Raw genomic sequence first — 18,891 nt, 5'->3', positions numbered from 1 at the left:
TCTGATCATCCAGTATTTATAGGGCACTTCAGAACAAGGGTTGGCATTAACACTCTAAAGGAGACATCCCTCCTGTATATTAATAAAACATAGAGGAGCCAGGATCGGAGAACAGGAAGAATGAGCTTTCTACCTCGAGCTCATTCCAGGTCGGCAGAGCAACCAAGTTACGTGGTAGCTGGGCTAGAGCTACAACAACCGAAATCTTCATTAGGTTTTTAATTCTAAGATAATGCTATTCTGAGGTAAGATTTCAAAAAAGCAAAAAGCAATTGTATACTGTGTGTAGGTGATAACAATGAGATAGAGTACTGCAACAGTATCTCCTCAAAAGGATTTGCCAAAATAGAATCACCATGGTGACCTGACATCTGCCTACCAATCATTTGCCTACCAGTCCAGACATTGTTCGCTCAAAGCTTGTGCAAACAAACCGTATGAACTGTGGGAGCATCACATATTTTCTCACATGTTGGCCTAGTCTGTGAGGTGTGGGGAAATGTCAAGAAAATCTATAGATAAGGACCACATCAGACTGAGCTTGTCTGACCTAGCAACAGACTATCCCAACGGTGATGTCAATTACCTCTGCTTTACAACAAACATATCTTTCCAGGAAGAGTACCTTCACCGCAATGCCATAAAAGTTTTTAATGCAGACAGTCTCTGAGTTAAAGGAAGTAGCTAGAATCCATGAGGGAAAACTGTGCAATTGAATGTGTCGAAACTAAAGATAGGAAGTATCTTTCTTTGCAGCCTGTTTCACTATTCTCCTCATGGACGCCACATTAGTCAGGCAGAGAGGTAGAATTTAACGGGAAGGAAGGTGCGCTTAATTGCATATTAGCAGCAGCACACTCGGCTGAATGGGAGGTGACTGTGCTAACGAACGGAGAGGCATTATTATTAATCACCAATTACTAAAAAGCAGGCTAGGAAATCACACTCAGTCTACTCTGTATACAGTACGCATGGCTTCCTTTTGTTTCCAGTGGCTGGTCTGGGCTGGTCGGAGTGGGGCTGGTCTGTTCTCTTATTTATTTCATAACATTGATCCAGTTCCTGTTGCTGTGGTGTGTTGTGTTTACTATTGGGTTTTGGAGTCTGTTCCAGACCCCTAGGAGTGAAATGAGAAGCTCGTTCCACTATGTTTGTTAACAGATTACATGTGTTTGCGCCTTATTAATGACTTTCATTCACTGCAGAGCACAGGTAGGCTATGTCTTACTGTTATGCTGTCTCGTGGTAATAACAAGCAAATCAAAAGAGGATTTCAGGGCAGGACATTTGGGGAGAAAAACAACAATAAAACCATTACATTTCTTTACGCACCATGAAAATAAATGTTCTTTAATGGAGTAGTGAGTGAGTGAGTGTGTCACCACCAGTGAAGAAGAGACAGTGACAGAGACGGTATAATCAACACACCCAAGCTGCTCCAGGGACCCAAAACAAGGAGGATATATGTCAGGGGTAATTTGCAGCCCTTTAGAGAGGCCTTTTAGCCTCCAATACTGCTATACTTCCCTGCTTACTCTATCATCACTAAAAGGCAAACACAATAAGGGTTGCCAGATTGGTAGATAGTATGAAAAAATAAACAGGCTTTTTAGCTCTAAAATATAGCTATACTTTCCAGCTTACACTATCATCACTAAAAGCCAAACACAGTAAGGGTTGCCAGATTGGTGGTTAGTATGAAAAACGGAGTCAGGGAGAGTCAGGGACGGAGAGATAACAGAGAGAGGTAGAAACTGTAGGAGGGCTAGAGACCTCATGCTCCTCACCCTCCTCTCTCCAGCTCTGTAACGGCCCACAGTGCCCCGCTTCACACAGAGCGGCCAGCTGTACAGCAAATGTGCCTTTCCCTCTCCGCCCCCGAACCACGTCCCCCACCCCCCTCCGCCCAGGCTGACCAGGCCACCGGCTTCGCTCTGTGAGAGGTAGAAGGCTCCTCCCTGATTTGGCTGCAGGCTCAGCGTTGTCTTGTCACCAGCCCAAAAACCGGTAGAGGTGACCCCAAAACCACTTTCTGGAATGTGCTGCCCAGGGTTTGTTTGTTTATGATTGTCCTTCTGAGCCTTGCCACCTTGGCTGGAGTAGCCACTTGGGCTGAACTAGTGTAAAAAGATAGGATCAGAGTGAAAACCAAAACTGTGAAAATGTGGGACCCTTTTTCACCTTTTAAGCACCATGCTCAGTGCCCATGCTTTACAAACGTGTCAGTGGTCACCTGAAATCCACACAGGGGTATTTGGAACATTAGGATAAATGGGTCAAAAGTCCCCCCCATGATTTTCCAAATGTCAGAGTTCACAGGGAGGTTAAAGTGAAGCTCTGTGGAGAGGTGATGGCCTGCTGGTTAAAACCCAACAGGCTTAACTGACATATGAAAGACCTTCAAAGGCAAACAGTTCAAAACAAACAATATAACTGGAAAACAAATGTCAGAGAGTTTTGTCTCATACAACCCAAATAGATGACTGACACAAATTGTTGTTGTGTCTGTGTGGAAGATGTGGAATGCCATATTCAACATCCTACACAAAGAAAGATACAAATGAGGGATTTGTGGGTTGATGACCACAACAGCTGAAAACAGTATAAATCTGTTTGTCTCTGGAGATGAATCGGACACCCTCAATTCTGTAAGTGCGCCATGCCAAAAAAAAACTCTAAACTAAAGAGTGGCCAGCTGTCTTCTGTGCTGCTATTAAATTGCTCCTTGGATGGTGGCGATATCATTTTTTTCTCCATAGGAGTATCACACCAGGTCCCCAAACAGAGCGACCAGCTGTACAGCAAATGTGTACTGATCCATCTGGGCCCTAGCAGGCTGCGGCTTCCATCTTAAGACACATGGGGCTGTTTCCAGGGCTTGGCCAGGGCTGGTCTAGCCTGGTTAAACCAGACTGAATGCTGCATTCGCATGGGGGACAATGGTTCATTCTGGTTTAACCAGGCTAGGGCTTGTCTGCAGTGTAGTGCACACTCCTCCTACAGCCCCCCCCCCCCACCAGAGCTGTGCTTTCTGTCTGTTGGAGAATAGGAGGTTGGTCTGTCATCATCCGAGCATAATATCCATGCATCAAAATGTGCTGGCAGAGGAGGACACTAGCTTGCTAGCACTTTGGTTAGGATGGGGGAGAGAGGAAAAGCTAGCCTTTTGGTTAGGATGGGGGAGAGAGGGAAGGAAGGGGGAGACAGAGTGCACTTGGCTTACGTTCGGAGACTATTGTATTACAACGATAGACAGCTGAGATTGACCTGTCTCGGTCGGTGAGACAATTCTCGGGCTCTGTTATTCCATACACTTAGCGATCGTGGAATGTCACGCCACATCACTATATATAGAGTTATCAGTGTGAAGCGACACCAGTGCGGAGGGGGGCAGGAGTGGTGCGGGGCATGGGTTGAAAACAACACCCCTATGAATCCAGCGACTGCTCCATTACCTAGGCTAATAACGCTGACAGCTGAGCGGAGATGACCCCAGACCCCCGTTTCCCCTGTCCTGTACAGATGGCCATTAAAGAGAGAAAGTGTCCCTTTATCAGGGAGAGAGAGAGAAGGTATTTAGAGCTTTTTCTAAATCAGGAAGGTGGGGTTTTCAGTTTTTTGGGGGGCAAATTAGCTTTGTGGTAATTACAGCCTGCTCCGGGTTTAACCCTCCCATTGTTGGATAGGGAGAGCAGAGAGAGACATTCCTCAGCATATACAACCAAGGTCACCTCCGAACAATGTTGGTGTAATAACATAAGTTAAGGCAATTAGTAATCATTTATTGTTTATATCTATTTCAATTTGATCTATTTGAAGTGTATAATTTTATATAAAGTGCATTCCATATATCAATATTTTATTTTGATCCATCGCACACTTGTATTTATTCTGAATAGAGTCAGAAAAGTAGGACATCCTTCAATAAACCAATCGTCTATCCATTCTTTTTCTGAAGCTGTTTGGATTCTAACATTAAGGGGGAAGTATGTGTGGCTGAAAGACATAATGTAACCAGTAGGGGGGTTGTTTTGTACCAAAACAGCATGCACCATGCCAGCCTGTGATAGAGAAAGGACTAGTGCTAGCATGGTGTTGTATTAGGCACCCCCAGTAGAGTGTAGAGAGAGCAGATCAGATTAATACAAACCAACCACACATTTACACACTTTCAGTCACACACAAACACAAGCACATGCACACACACACAGCACACCGTCAAAATCACAAATCACATGCCTGTGATTGTTTATGCACAAACAGTGTGTTCCTGATAGAATTGCCCAGTGGTCCTGATAGAATTGCCCGCCGTGTTTAAATTCACCTGCGCCTAGGAGCGCATCCCAAACAGAGAGGCGGTTTGGTTCCAGATCAATGAGTCTCTCTCCCACTGAAGACAACAGATAATGCAGTGTAATGAAAGAGCCGCCAAACGAGATGAATAAATGAATGAATAAAGGAAGGTGAGACTAGAATTCAGACACCTACTTACTACAGGCAAGAAAGAAAGAAGCCTGGCTTTTGAATTGTGTATTCGCTGCAAATAATTCTACCTGCATACAAATGAAAGCCAAAAGTAAAGACGTTTGAGAATTATAGAACAGAAGAGTGTACTCTTTGCGTTGGAATCAAGCTTTCAGAATAATAATGAATAACATTTGATTAAAGTGTTTTATCTAGAATGTGTTCAATGAACTTAGCGTATCAAATTGGATCTACATTGTTGTTTTTATACATTTCATACAGGATCAGGCATTTCAGCATTGACAGACAAACATTTCTGAAAATCAAGAGCAGGCACACACACAATGTTCATGCTTGTGTTTCACAGAGGCTATCATCATCATTTCACAAGGTATCAAAATAGAGGCTTGAATATGATATATTTATGCTAACAGTAATTATTTGTATTACATCAAAGGGTGTATTTAGTACTACACTATAGGGAGAATGTGAAAGATGTAAAGCCACGTGTAATAATATGCTCTGGATAAGAGCGTCTGCTAAATGACCAAAATGAAATATAAATGGAATATCTTGGGGAAATATGTTGAATAATAAACAATATATTGAACAGATATTCCTTTGTTTGACTACTTTAGACAGTTCCTCAAAACAAGTGACCATAAGCATAGAGAGAAAATAAGAACTGAATAACCTTACCTAGCATGTGGTTGGCCACGTGGACCTGGATGTCCCATTCGCTGTAGAAGACCATCTGACACTTGATGCACTGGTAGGTCTTCTTCTAAGCAAGAAACCAAGGGAAAAGGACAACACAAGGACACAGGGTTTTAGACTACGTCAATGTCACATTCTTACTGAGCACTCAGAGGACTTACTGAGCACTTCTTTGGCTAGAAATCCTATAACTAATGTGTGCGGTTAATCAACAAGCTGACTAGACAATCAAAAAACGTGGATACTTTTCTAATTTGGACATTTTCTAACACATTAGTTATTTAATATATGGGTTTCCCAGACACATATTAAGCCTAGTCCTGGACTAAAAAGCATTGTCAATTAAGAATCTCCATTGAAATAGTTTTTTAGTCTAGGACTAGGTTTAATCTCTGTCCGGGAAACTGGCCCATTGGGTTCATCTCCATTGTATTAAGGTCCCTCACCTCCTCAGTCTGTGAGGGGCTGGCCCTGGGCATGGGGGAGACTTGTGGGGTCCTGAGCTGCCCGCTGTTGCTGTCCCCTCCCTGCTCCCTGTGCACCTTCTGGACGTGGTTCTGCAGCTCAGCCTCCGACTCAAACTTCACATTGCAGCTGGTGCACCGCGTCTTGGCGGCGGTCGAGGAGATAGAGGAGGAGGGCGATGAGGATGAATGGGGTGGCTTGCCTTTCCCCTCTCTGGGGCTGAGTCTCTCCGTCTGAGCGGTCCATGCTGTTACAGGCATGGCTGGGGTCGTAGCCCCTCCCCCTCCCTGCTGCTGCTGCCTGCCTCCGTTCATAACCGTGGGGCTGGAGCTCTTTGAGCCGGCGGCGCTGACACACGCGGCACACAGCCCGTACGGCAGCCCGTTGATGTCCAGCTTCACCAGGTCAGATTTGGAGCGGAACTCCTTCAGGCACGAGGCGCACTTGAAGAGTTTCTGGTTGGCCTGGTGGTGTTGTTGGTGGTGATGCTGGTTGTGGTGGTGGGAGGCCAGATTGGTGGTGCGGCCGATGGGGTGGTTGGTGGACATGGTGCCGGTCTTCTGCATGTGGAAGGTGCCGTGGATCTTGAGCTCCAGGGTGGAGGTGACGGTCTGCATGCATACCACACAGCGGAAGCCCGTCAGGGAGTTCCTCAGGTCGGGGTGCATCTGGCAGTGCTCCATGAAGTCCTCCTCGCTCTGCAGGGGCATCTTGCAGATGCGGCAGCTGCCCGTGTCTAGGCTCTTGCTGTGGGTGACCTTGTGCTCAGTCAACGTGAGCAGCGAGGGGAAACGTTCTCCGCAGATGGGACACATGTAGTGCTTGACGGGGCCCAGGTGGGTCTGCATGTGTTCCCTCAGACCTGCCTCTGAGAAGAAGGTGCGTTGGCAGACGTTACACTTGTGGGTGCCCTTGATCATGTCCGACTTCCTCTTCGCCATGGCGCTCTCACCCGGGCGGATGTTGTGGTCTCGGAGCTGGTGGTTGGTGAGGAGGGAGTCCATGGTGTACGACGCCCCGCAGATGTCACACCCGAACAAGGGGTCAGCGGTGTCCACTTCCTCCTCACTCCCATCATGGTTGTTTGGGGACTCCAACACGCCCCCTGAACCTGCCGCCCCTGCACCATGGCTGTTGGTCAGGAGACCCTGTAGCTCTGCGTCATCCTTGGCCGCCGGGTGGTGGTCCGTTCCTCCGGTGGTGGATCCATTGGCGCCACAGTTCTGGGCCTTGCCCTCGAACACACAATGCTTCTCCCTCAGGTGCTTTTCCAGAAGTACGATGGCGTGGAAGGCCTTGCTGCAGAAGCGGCAGTTATACTTCTTGCTGTGGGTGGTGATGTGGCACTGCAGCTCCACCTCCGTGCCGAATGACTCCCCGCAGAAGATGCAGCGGTGGGCCCGGCCCTGGTTCTCCAGGTGGCTGTGCTTGACATGTAGCTGCAGGTCAGCCTCGTGCCTGAAGTCCCAGTTGCAGGATGTGCAGCGGTACACCTTCTTCTCGTTGCTGTGCTTGACGGCCAGGTGGAGCTGGGTGGACACCTTGGAGTCAAACACTTCCTGGCAGAGGGTGCAGCGGAAGAACACGAACGTGTGCATGTCCAGCAGGTGTTTTTGCAGGTCGTCTACCGAGGTGAACTGCTTGTCGCAGCTCTCGCAGATATAGTAGGTGGAGGTGATGGTAAAGTGGACCGTCACATGCTTCAGCAGGGACTCCTGGTTGGGGAAGTCCTTGTTGCACTGGGGGCAGGTGAGCTGGGGCTGCATCCCATCCAGGTGAGTCTTCAGGTGTGTCTGGAACAGGTCCAGGCTGGTGTACTTGGCCCCACACTGGTTGCAGATGAACTCACTAGTGCCACGATTGCCGCGAGAGGAGGAACCATGAAGGAAAGATTGATCAATCGATATGGGTGAGGAGGGGCTGAGGGTACGCAGAGACTTCTTTCCATTGTTGATGTAGTTCAGCGCCAGAGGAATGTTCTTGTGGTTTTCTTTGATATGCTTGTTCAGCTTCAGAACGCTGTTGAAGATGGGTGAGTTGGTGCAGTAGGAGCAGGAGTACACCTCCACGATGGGCTCCTTGGGGGTCACCTCTAGGGGGGAGTCAAAACGCAGGCTGCCCCCGTCGCAGTGGGTCTGACGGACGTGCTCCTCCAGGGTGGCCTCAGTCAGGAACCCCATGAAGCACTGGGGACAGAAGAAGGCATTACTCTCCTTAGCCACGGGGCTGGGGAAGCCGTGGGAGCAGCGGATGTGTTCTTGAAGAGCGTTGAGGTCACTTAGCACCTCGGTGCAGAAGTTACACTGAAGCAGGGTGTCAGGCAGGCTGCCCAGCAGGGTGGCATGGTCCTCGGCATTGTGCACCTGCTTCAGGTGCTCGTTCAGGTTGAACAGGGAGGGCAGCACCTCCAGGCAGAACTGACACGTGTGTGCCTGCTCGGGTTTGTCCAGGTGCATGGTCCGCAGGTGTATCTGAAGCACGGCAAGGCTAGAGAACACCTGCTTGTTGCAGTAGATACAGCTGTAGGAGATCTTGGGCTGCTTGGACGAGCGGCCCCCAACGTCGTGTGAGGTGTGCTGGGCGGCCCTCTTCCTCCTCCCACGGGTCTTGGGTACGGGCGGGGCGGCCTCCACCATGGTAGAGCTGTCGACGGAGAGGTTGGAGTCCGGGGTGGTGCTGGAGACAGAGGTGTAGCCCACAGTGAGCAGGGATGGGCTGTTGCTGTGGTTACTGGACTCGGGGAGCTGGTGGACATCCATGTGGGCATAGAGGTCCTCCACAGAGAGGAAGTGCTCAGAGCAGACGGCGCAGTTGTGACCTTTGCGGTCGCGGCTGTGGGCCTGGTCAATGTGGGTCAGCAGGACACCCTCGTCGCTGAAGGGCTCGTGGCAGTAGATGCACTGCAAGGCGCCACACAGGCCCCCGTCCTCCGACGGCGAGCACTCGGGGTGGCACTCGGTGATGTGCCTTTGCAACTCCTCAGGGACATCAAAGCCCTCCTCGCAGCGGCTGCACTTCCTCGTCTCCTTCAGCTTCCACTCCTCCCTGGAGAGGCCGCTGCCTGCCCCCCCCCCACCACCGTCTTTGCCCCGCTCGTGGACCTGCATGTGTCCATGGAGGGAGCTGGAGGAGAGAAAGCCCCGGCGGCACACGGGGCACTTGTGGGGCTTGTTGGAGGCGTGGGTCTTCATATGGATCTTGAGGTGGTCGCTGCGTGAGAAGGCCGAGTCGCACTCACCACAGTGGTACTTTTTGTCGCCGGTGTGCAGCTTGACGTGGCGGTCGCGGCTGCGCTTGTGCTTGAACAGGCGGCTGCAGAAGGTGCAGCTGAAGGGGAGCTTGTCACCGTGGCTCTGCTCGTGGCGCTTCAGGAAGCTCAGACGGCTGAAGGACTTGTCGCAGAACTGGCACGGGTACGGTAGGCCGGGGCCCCCTTCATCCTCGCCAAAATCATAGTCTTCACAGTGGCCGGGGGAAGTCTGGTCTTTACTGGATGGAGATGATGCAGGCCAAGAACAGGAAGGATCATCCTCGAGATCAACACTGTCTGTACAGAGATACAGAGATACAGAGATACAGAGAGAGAGAAAGAGAGAAAGAAAGCGAGAGAGAGAGAGAGAGAGATAGAGAAAGAAAGCGAGAGAGAGAGAGAGAGAGAGAGAGAGAGAGAGAGAGAGAGAGAGAGAGAGAGAGAGAGAGCATAAGAGAGAGAGGAAGGTGAAAATGAGGAACAAGAGGGAGAGGGAGAAAGAGAGAAAGTGTTTTGTCAGATTGCATTAGGAAGTCATTTGTCTCAGCTCTGTTAAATAGTAAAGGTGGGCTGCTGTGGCATTAGTCATTATGGTAATTGCAAGGTAGCTAAGTATGAATTTACATTCCGTTGTTACTTGGAAAAAATTTCTCTTGCTACTGCATTATGCTTGCCTCTCACAGGAAACAATTCCTCACCTTAGGAGTTATCTAAAAACCTAAATTCCAACCTGTTATTCAAAGTGTAATTACAGGTAAGGAAAGAAAAATTTACATTATTTTACCACAATTAACCTTGTATGTGGCCATGTAATGGCTTAGCCCACTGTGACTTAAAATGCAATCTCTCTGACATTTAATCCCCAACACAAGGCAATGGGGAGCTTCAAGATGTAAGCCCCACATGAGGTAAATGAGACAATTTCTATTATTCTTTAAAAATTACCTGAATAGTTTAGAAGAAATAGACTTTAAAATGACCTTATGTCAAGGGAGAGAAGAAAACAAAAGTCCACATCTTAGAACATTTTATGCAAGAATTTAAACAGATAAATGTATAGTAATTCAAACACACTGTCGACACATATGTAGGAATAACACTCTCGTCACGACCGCAAAACGAATGACTTTGTAAGGGAAACGCGGTCTGTTCTGACAATTAGTCTATGGATATTAGATTATAGAATATTGGCTCAGCTGAGTGAACACCGGCTGAATGGAGCCATAAGGCAGCCGGTGCTGGAGAGATGAGTGTGCCGGGGGCACTGTGTAGGGTTAGGGTGAGGTCAGAGAGAGAGAGAGAGAGATGGGCGGAGCACGGGGGAGGATAACTACCTCACCCAAGGACAAGCAGGTGCAGTGAAGTACGTGTCATCGCTTTTATCTTTCATTTACTGTCTCTTTATCACAATCGGTTATTCATTGACATTCCAATGGTGCGTAATACAGAACACAGTGTGATATAAAATGGAAAATGCAGAACACCAGTTTCCAGCAGGTTCAAAAGGTGACGGACCACTTCTTCCCTCTGCCGAATTCTAAGTGCTGTGAACTTCCTTATTTAAATAAAACAACGTAATTCCAACCCCTTCGGAATGAAAGCCAAAGTCAAAAGGCCAAAACTTGGAACGGGAAAAACAAGAGGAAACTGCACAGATTCATGGGACGGACAAAGGAAAAGCATAAAGCCTTGATCATTCCAGGATCCAACCTTCCTCTTCACCATGCTATCTTTTAGCTGACGAATAAGTCTGTCCCCCCCCCCCCCCCCCCCCTTCCCATTCTGTTGTTTTTGCTGGGGAGAGAGATCTGCCCTTCGTCAGGATAACATGCCCTCACTGAGCACTTACACCCGTCAGGGCCTATCTTCAGGAAACAGATGGGGTCGGAGGTTATTCCCCTGCCCCTCCAAACTGCTGAAAGCGGCACATTGAGGATGACCTGCCTACCTCCACACTATGAGCCTCCCGGAAACCTCCCACCTCCGACCCCCCTTCACCCCCCTGTCCCTGGCACACTGCCCACTTCGCACAAGCTCTGAGTCAAACCCAAGGAGCAGCAAAACAAACCTTGCCTGATTTACTTGCTTTCTTTATGTAGTTCATCCATGTTGCTTTTTCTGGTTGTAGGGAGGATGGGTGAGTCAGTGGATTGCCCTCCTCCACACACACACCAACACACACACACACACACACACACATTCTCCCAGGGTAGGAGTAGACAGCAAAGCAGAGAGAAATGACCCTAACCAATGCCTTACAGTCAAACATGTTGGCTAAGAAACAACACCAAAACAAACAAACAAACACATAGCCAGATACAGTAAATATATACTAAATTCAATTCCGCTTGTCTTAAATGATGATGGCACGGCTGGCAGACATTGCGATGCTGTCAAGGCTGCCTCCTCCATTCTTTGTTTAGTTTATTTATCAAATGTATATCATGTCTTTATTACATTAAGCTGCATACATTAGTCAACAGACATACCAAAGAGTGGGGGAGTGGGAGTCATGAGTAATGTACACAAGGAGTAGACAAGTGGGCCATCATTTGAGTTGAACTGTCTGATACCTAATTGAATTAACATTCTCATGGTGCATCATTGTTGATTAACACAAGTGAATTACTGATCTGTGTGTAGACATTATAGCTGTATTGACATTGGACATGTGAGTACAGTATTCCAGAGACTTGTATGTTAATTATACACGTGTTCTCCAATGTCTTCTGAATCATATCTACGCTGCTTTCTCTGTACAGTTGTTATTCCCACTTGTTTTGAAAGGACATTGGTGTACCATTCAAAAGGCCCACTGATATTGCTTTTGACAAACAGGTGGTTACTGACTCCTCGTAGATAGTAATACTGAGATACTTGTGTTTACTATACAAAATATTTGACCATATCTCATATCTGAGGGTGGCAATCACATATCACCATGGTGATAGTGCTTGAGGACAAGAGCTCAGGTAACACACACACAACCCCCCACTACACACACACACATACACACACACACACACACACACACACACACACACACACACACACACACACCATCAAGACAAGTGTGTGAACAACAGCAGATGAAAGCACTGTTCAACCCCAGGAGACCTAAGAGGAAAGAGAGATAGAGAGACCCTCCTGTATTTCCCCTCCTTCACCCAGACAAGAAATGCCTAGGTCCTCGTCAGCCTGAGTAAATAAAAGGGAGAAGGCCTGTTCTTTCACGTCCGTCCGTCCGTCTCTGGGGCCGGGGGCCTGTGCACACCAGCGCTCTCTGTGCCGCTGCCAAAGGGGATGCTGGGAGCTGAAAAAGTACACCCTGCAGCTGAAGGGCTGTCTTTGTTGGCCTGCCAAGGCCTTCCTGAGCATCCTACAGCCAACAGCCTGTCACGTCCTGGGAGGAAGACCTCCATCTTAGGGCCTGTCCCTCTACCCTGCTCTCTCTCTCTCTGGGCTCTGGAGTCTTTCCTCTCTCTCTCTCTGGTCTCTCTCACTGGGTTCTTTCCTCAGAGTTACTCTAGCCTCTCGTTCTCTTTGGGCTCTTTCCCTCTTGTTCAATCTCTCTCGCTCTCTGAGCTCTCTTGTTCTCCACCTCTCCCTTCTTTCCTTTAACCCTTAGCCTACAATTCCCCATCCAAATCTGTCTGTTTAAGTTAGAGATACACCACATTACCAAAAGTATGTGGACAGTTGCTCGTCGAACATCTCATTCCGGGGCATTAATATGGAGTTGGTCCCCCCATTGCTGCCATAACACCCTCCACTCTTCTAGGAAGGGTTTCCACTAGATGTTGAAACATTGCTGCGGGGACTTGCTTCCATTCATCCACAAGAACATTAGTGAGGTGGGCACTGACGTTGGGCGATTAGGCCTGGCTCGCAGTCGGCATTCCGATTCATCCCAAAGGTGTTTGATGGGGTTGAGGTCAGGGCTCTGTGCAGGCCAGTCAAGTTGTTCCACACAGATCTCGACACACCATTTCTGTATGGACCTCGCTTTGTATACGCTTTGGAGGCACAGTCATGCTGAAACAGGAAAGGGCCTTCCCCAAACTGTTACCACAAAGTGGGAAGCACTGAATCATCTAGAATGTCAGTGTACGCTGTAGTGTTAAGATTTCCCTTCACTGAACCTAACTAAGGGGCCTAGCACGAACCATGAAAAACAGCCGCAGACCATTATTCCTCCTCCACCAAACTTTACAGTTGGCACTATGCATTCGGGCAGGTAGCGTTCTCCTGGCATCTGCCAAACCCAGATTTGTCCGTCAGACTGCCAGATGGTGAAGCGTGATTCATCACTCCAGAAAATGCATTTCCAATGGCGGCAAGCTTTACACCACTCCAGGCGACATGGCTGCTCGGCCATGATAACCCATTTCATGAAGCTCCCGACGAACAGTTCTTGTGCTGACGTTGCTTCCAGAGGCAGTTTGGAACTGGGTAGTGAGTGTTGCAACAGAGGACAGACGATTTTACGTGCTATTCACTTCAGCACTCGGCGGTCCCGTTCTGTGAGCTTGTGTGGCCTACCACTTCGCGGCTGAGCCGTTGTTGCTCCAAGACGTTTCCACTTAACAATAACAGCACTTACAGTTGACTGGGGCAGCTCTAGCAGGGCAGAAATTTGACAAACTGACAAACTGACTTGTTGGAAAGGTGGCATCCTATGAAAGGTGGCAGCCACGTTGAAAGTCTCTGAGCTATTAAGGCCATTCTGTTTGTCTATGGAGATTGCATGGCTGTGTGCTTGATTTTATACGCCTGTCAGCAATGGGTGTGGCTGAAGTAGCCGAATCCACTAATTTCGAGGGATGTTCACATACTTTTGTATATATATATATATAGTGTATCTGTTTTTTTGCATGGGCAGCGTCTCAATCCCCCGCATACGCCAATATCGCCCTTCCTCATCCGTGGTGAAAGGTGGCAGAGCTAGAGCGGTGTTTGTCAGACCATGTCATCTCTATTGATAGATGAGACTCTCACGAACACGATGGTGTTATCCGTTTTGCTCTAGGGTGCCCACAAGCCTCACAGGAGTAGTTAAAAAAATGAATGGAAGTATATATGGAGATAGTTTAGTGCCTAAAATAATGGGGATAAATAAATGTAAAAAACAACAACCAAAACGTTTCCTGATCTTTCTTATATCTCTCAGATATAGGAAAGACACTTCAGAAAAAACCACACACACACACACACACACACACACACACGTTCTTCTATCCTCGTGGGGACCTAAAATTAATTTCCATTCAAAATCAAATTTTCCCTAACCCTAAACCTAAACCTAACCCTAACCCTTAACATAACCCTAACCTTAACCTTAACCTTAACCTGTAACCCAAACCTAAACCAAACCCCTTACCCTTAGCCTAACCCCAATTCTAACCCTAATTGTAACCCTAACCCTAAACCTAACACCTAAGCTTAAAATAGCCTTTGTCCTCATGGGGATGTGGGAAATGTCCCCACAAGGAAGATAATGTACCTTGTTTTACTATCCTTGTGGGGACTTTTGGGGATTTTAGGTCCCCACAAGGATAGAAGAACCAACCAACCCACACACACACACACACACACACACACACACACCACAAAAACACACTCACTCACCCAGAGCTTCCAAGCCAGTCTACACTGGTGTGCCACCTCTCATGTTCATTTTTAGCTGTCTCTCACAGTGTAAATATTACTGTTCAAATAAGCCCTTCAGTCAGGGACCTGGTGCCATTACTGCTCCTGCACACACACAGCTCTGCTCTTAAGGACCCATCAAGCTGACTTGCGATTGATTTCAAGCATTTAGTGCGAAAATATAGCTACACTACAGTATCAGTTAGTTCAAATTAGTTTGTTTCTGTGACCCCATTCTTCCCCATGTCTTCACTATAAAACATATTGAGAAATGATCAGGAATGCAGTCACAGGTGTGATCATCATGGTTTAGGTGGGTGAAAATATTCATACTGTAAGTTCTAGCATCTCATAGTATATACTTCTACACACTGGGCACACACTGGTTGAATTAACATTGTTTCCATGTAATTTCAATGAAATTACATTGAACCAACGTGGAATAGATGTTGAATTGACGTCTGTGCCCAGTGGGTAGAGTGTAGTACAGTGTAACTGCACATCTCTCTGGCCTGTCATCATAACTGTAACAATTTGACAGAAGAGGTGACAGCATGTGTTTTTCCCTCTCAGCTTGCGTAGCACGATAAGTCTCTGTGTTAGTCTACAGCCTCTGCCCCTAAAGCCCTGTTATGGACATCAACTTTAACGACTGAAGACAAGCTGCTTGTGATTGTTTTCTTTATCCAGTTATAACACCTAGACAGCGTTAAGCTTCTAAGGGATATGTTTTGGGAATGACTCACTTTTGGCACCTGTGACTTCCTGTCTGGGGTTCTGAGAGCAGTTCAAGGCATCTTATCTCTGCCTGACAGAAATGAACAGGGGTGGATAAAGCACCTTAACACTTATTCCAGAGCCAGGCCACTCTTATCCAATCCACTACCTTATCTTATCAGATGGAGGCTTTAGGAGATCCTCTGCCAATTCTACAGCTAGACTTTTGTAAAAATCCTGTTTCATATTTGCATGATAGAGAGAACAGGTAATGCACTTTTCCTAAATTCAAAAACCATAATCATATCTTTGTATCTTACCAGGGATCATTATAGGGATTTTCCTAGGAACTGTTTGTGTTTATGTGTCAGTGGGCATGTACATGAGTGAGGGTGTGAGTGTGAGTGTGTGTGTGTGTGTGTACACTCTTAGAAAAAAGGTGCAATGTAGAACCTAAAAGGGTTCTTTGGCTGTCCTCATAGTAGAACACTTTGAAGAACCCCTTTTGGTTCCATGTAGAACCCTTTCCACAGATGGTTCTACCTGAAGCCAAAAGGGTTATCGTATGGAGACAGCCGAAGATTCCTTTTGCAACCCTTTTTTCTAAGAGTGTATGTGTGTGTGTGTGTGTGTGTGTGTGTGTGTGTGTGTGTGTGTGTGTGTGTGTGTGTGTGTGTGTGTGTGTGTGTGCGTGCACGTGAGTGTGTGTGGTCGTGCGTGTGTGCTTGAGTACACGAGTGTGTGTGTGTGTGTTTCGCACAGCAGGGATTGGATATTCATTGAATAAACAAAGGACTGCCAACGCATCTGATATAACACTATGACCCCACTTCAGAGAAGAAGAACAAGGCATCCTTTACAGCTGCTGGTAAAAGTAGTAGAACAATCCCCTCGAGACTGTTGATGTGTCATCTCAAAGCACATCCCATTCTGAAGCTCCAAATAGCAATATGCGTTTGAACAACATGATATCATGTTCAGTGCTGTATGTGACACAACCACTTAAGATCTAATAAGCGGAGGCTAGAAAATGGCGCAAGGCTTTAGCTTAGTTAGCTAAAGAGACTTCCATTTTCCTGCCATGAAAAAAGGGGTTTCAATGGTTTCAATTTAGAGGCTAATTCCAGTTCTCCTCAGATGACTGGCTCATTGAGCCGACTCAGGACCCCATGCAGAGCTATTGGAGCGAGACCAGCCCAAAGGCTTTACACACAGTGCCACTGCTACACTGCTACAGCCCTGGTTAAAGAGAAATCACATCCAGTCAAAATGGAGTGCTGAACACTCCCAGCAGCTCTCAAAGAGAAGTGCCAGGTGGCCAGACATGGCTTATTGCACCAGTCTCACACATACTACGACTGACGCTTCACACAGATATTAAAACACACACACAAAGGTAGAGCTAGAATATTGTCCTCTCTTGTCCATCTCTCTCTCTCTCGCTCCCCCCTCTCCCACTCTTTCAGCAAACACAATGTGGTTTTTTTACACATCTGTGAGAAATGTCAGGCCCCGCTCGCCCCCTGCCAAAGATCAATCAAATCTGCCATGCTTTAGGAGGAAAGGGAGAGGGGACCACGGCAACATTACTGGAGGAGTAGGAGAGAGGAGAGGGAGGGATGTGTTACTGGAGGACAGAGAGCGAGAGAGGGAGATAAGGAGGGAGAGAGAGAGTGGATGATAGAAGTGTGCGTTTCCCAGGGTTTCAACGGTGCCGTAGCAACGTGTCGCTTCCCGTAACATCATGCTCATAGTGACACGCCTTGTCAAAACACAACACACACACACAGACACACATCAAAATGTGGCAGTCAACTTTTACACAGGACCTAACACACTAGCTGGAACATCAAACTGCTGCCTAGCTGTCTCAGTGGCCTGGTGTCCATTATACCGGCCCTCACGGCTCTGTCTGCCCTAACCACGGGGAACCAGCAAACTGTCAACTACTTTGTCCACATTACCCACGTCCCCCAGCACAGACAGGAGCACTTGGTCACTGTCCCAGAAATCACAGCGCCCCAGTGGTGTCCCAGGAAACGCAGACAAATGGAGGGCCAGCGGAGGGAAAGTAGGGCAGCCAGTCATCCTTTACAAACTGGGGCTTTTTTCTTTCTACGAAGACAAGGAAGGGGAGAGTGAGACAGAGCAAGGAGAGGACGAGAGGAGAGCGATTCCATTACTTATCATGGGCCCTGATCCCACTGTTCTGACGTCTTGGAGACAGACGAGACGTGTGAGCAGAAACCAAGGAAAATATTTGTCTATCCTGAAAAAATATGACAGAACATAATAAAGGCACATGCAGATAAGAGAGCAAGATGTATGACCTGTGTATGATGGGTATTTTATAGCCCTCATGTACAATCTCTTCATGTAGAAGAACCTTAGTGTTCTACTGGAGCCAATAATGAGAGATTACATGCTGTACTGTTCACTAAGAATACTGAGATCTGGTGTAATTCTAACCCAGCTATTCTGTATTACAAGATCAACACAGCCATAAAGCCATAAAGCAGTGTTTTTGTTCAACTCATGGCTGATGGAGACTAGAGGAAGAACAGATAGTTGACCATGTCAGGTACTGCAGGAGAGAAGAGAACACACTAGCAGGAAGTACACTCCGCCCCACCCCAGGCCTTGGCTGGACCCCCAGCCCCTGTGGGCCTCCCAGTGGTAGTAGGGAGGGGGAGGCAGGGGGGAGGAGGAGTGACAATCTGTCCCTCAGCACGGCCCATCACCGCCTGCCTCACTGCATTGGCTCTGGGGGAGGGAGTGCTGTGTTGGGTCTGGTACTACAGGGGGAGGCAGTGTGTACTGGTCCCTCTCCCTCACCACTGCGGCAGGCTAGTCAGGCAGACAGGCTGGAGACCGAGTGGACAACAAGCCAGGCGGAGAACCACAGCGTGCTGCTACGTTCTACCACCATCTTTTATCCCTGGTGTATTCATTCTGCCGATACTGTTGCAAAATAAAAACAATTTAACAGAAGCAAACGGAACGAATTTGTCCAATAGAAACTCTTGTTTTGCTCTGTTTGCTTCTGTTTGGCTCTTAAACAGTAAACAGTCTCCGTAATGAATACACCCCTGGTTTCACCCTCTTCCACACATCACAGTGGAGGAATTTACATGGACAGTTGTGTTTTATTTTCCCTGTTAGTTTACTCACAGATAATGTGATTTATGTCATTTAATAAAAATATATATACAGTACCAGACAAAAGTTTGGACACACCTACTCATTCCAGGGTTTTTCTTTATTTTGACTTTTTTCTAGATTGTAGAATAATAGTGAAGACATCAAAACTATGAAATAACACATATGGAATCATGCAGTAACCAAAAAAGTGTTAAACAAATCAAAATATATTTTATATTTGAGATTCTTCAAATAGCCAAATCAAAATATATTTTATATTTGAGATTCTTCAAATAGCCACCCTTTGCGTTGATGACAGCTTTGCACACTATTGGCATTCTCTCAACCAGCTCCATGAGGTAGTCACCTGGAATGCATTTCAATCCAATTTGTAAGTCGCTCTGGATAAGAGCGTCTGCTAAATTACGTAAATGTAAATGTAATTAACAGGTGTGCCTTCTTAAAAGTTAATTTGTGGAATTTCTTTC

At 47.3% G+C, this 18,891-nt stretch overlaps 1 protein-coding gene across 1 annotated transcript in view; it reads right to left on the bottom strand.

Annotated features, from left to right (window-relative positions):
• Window positions 1–18,891, bottom strand: part of LOC311121096 (zinc finger protein 521-like) — a gene marked incomplete at its 3' end in the record, with an annotated part of 123,539 nt that overhangs the window by 45,669 nt on the left and 58,979 nt on the right. The window contains exons 4-5 of the mRNA XM_084195626.1: window positions 5,628–9,193; window positions 5,164–5,248 (exon numbers count right to left, since the gene is read on the bottom strand). Of these exons, the coding sequence (XP_084051752.1) occupies window positions 5,164–5,248; window positions 5,628–8,837 (3,295 nt within the window). The remainder of the gene's footprint in view (window positions 1–5,163; window positions 5,249–5,627; window positions 9,194–18,891) is intronic.

This window comes from Coregonus lavaretus (assembly GCF_964263955.1).
Source record: "Coregonus lavaretus genome assembly, contig: HAP1_SCAFFOLD_823, whole genome shotgun sequence".
Taxonomy (NCBI): Eukaryota; Metazoa; Chordata; class Actinopteri; order Salmoniformes; family Salmonidae; genus Coregonus; species Coregonus lavaretus.
Note: the sequence above shows the minus strand (reverse complement) of the source record. Positions and strands in the feature narration are given on the sequence as shown.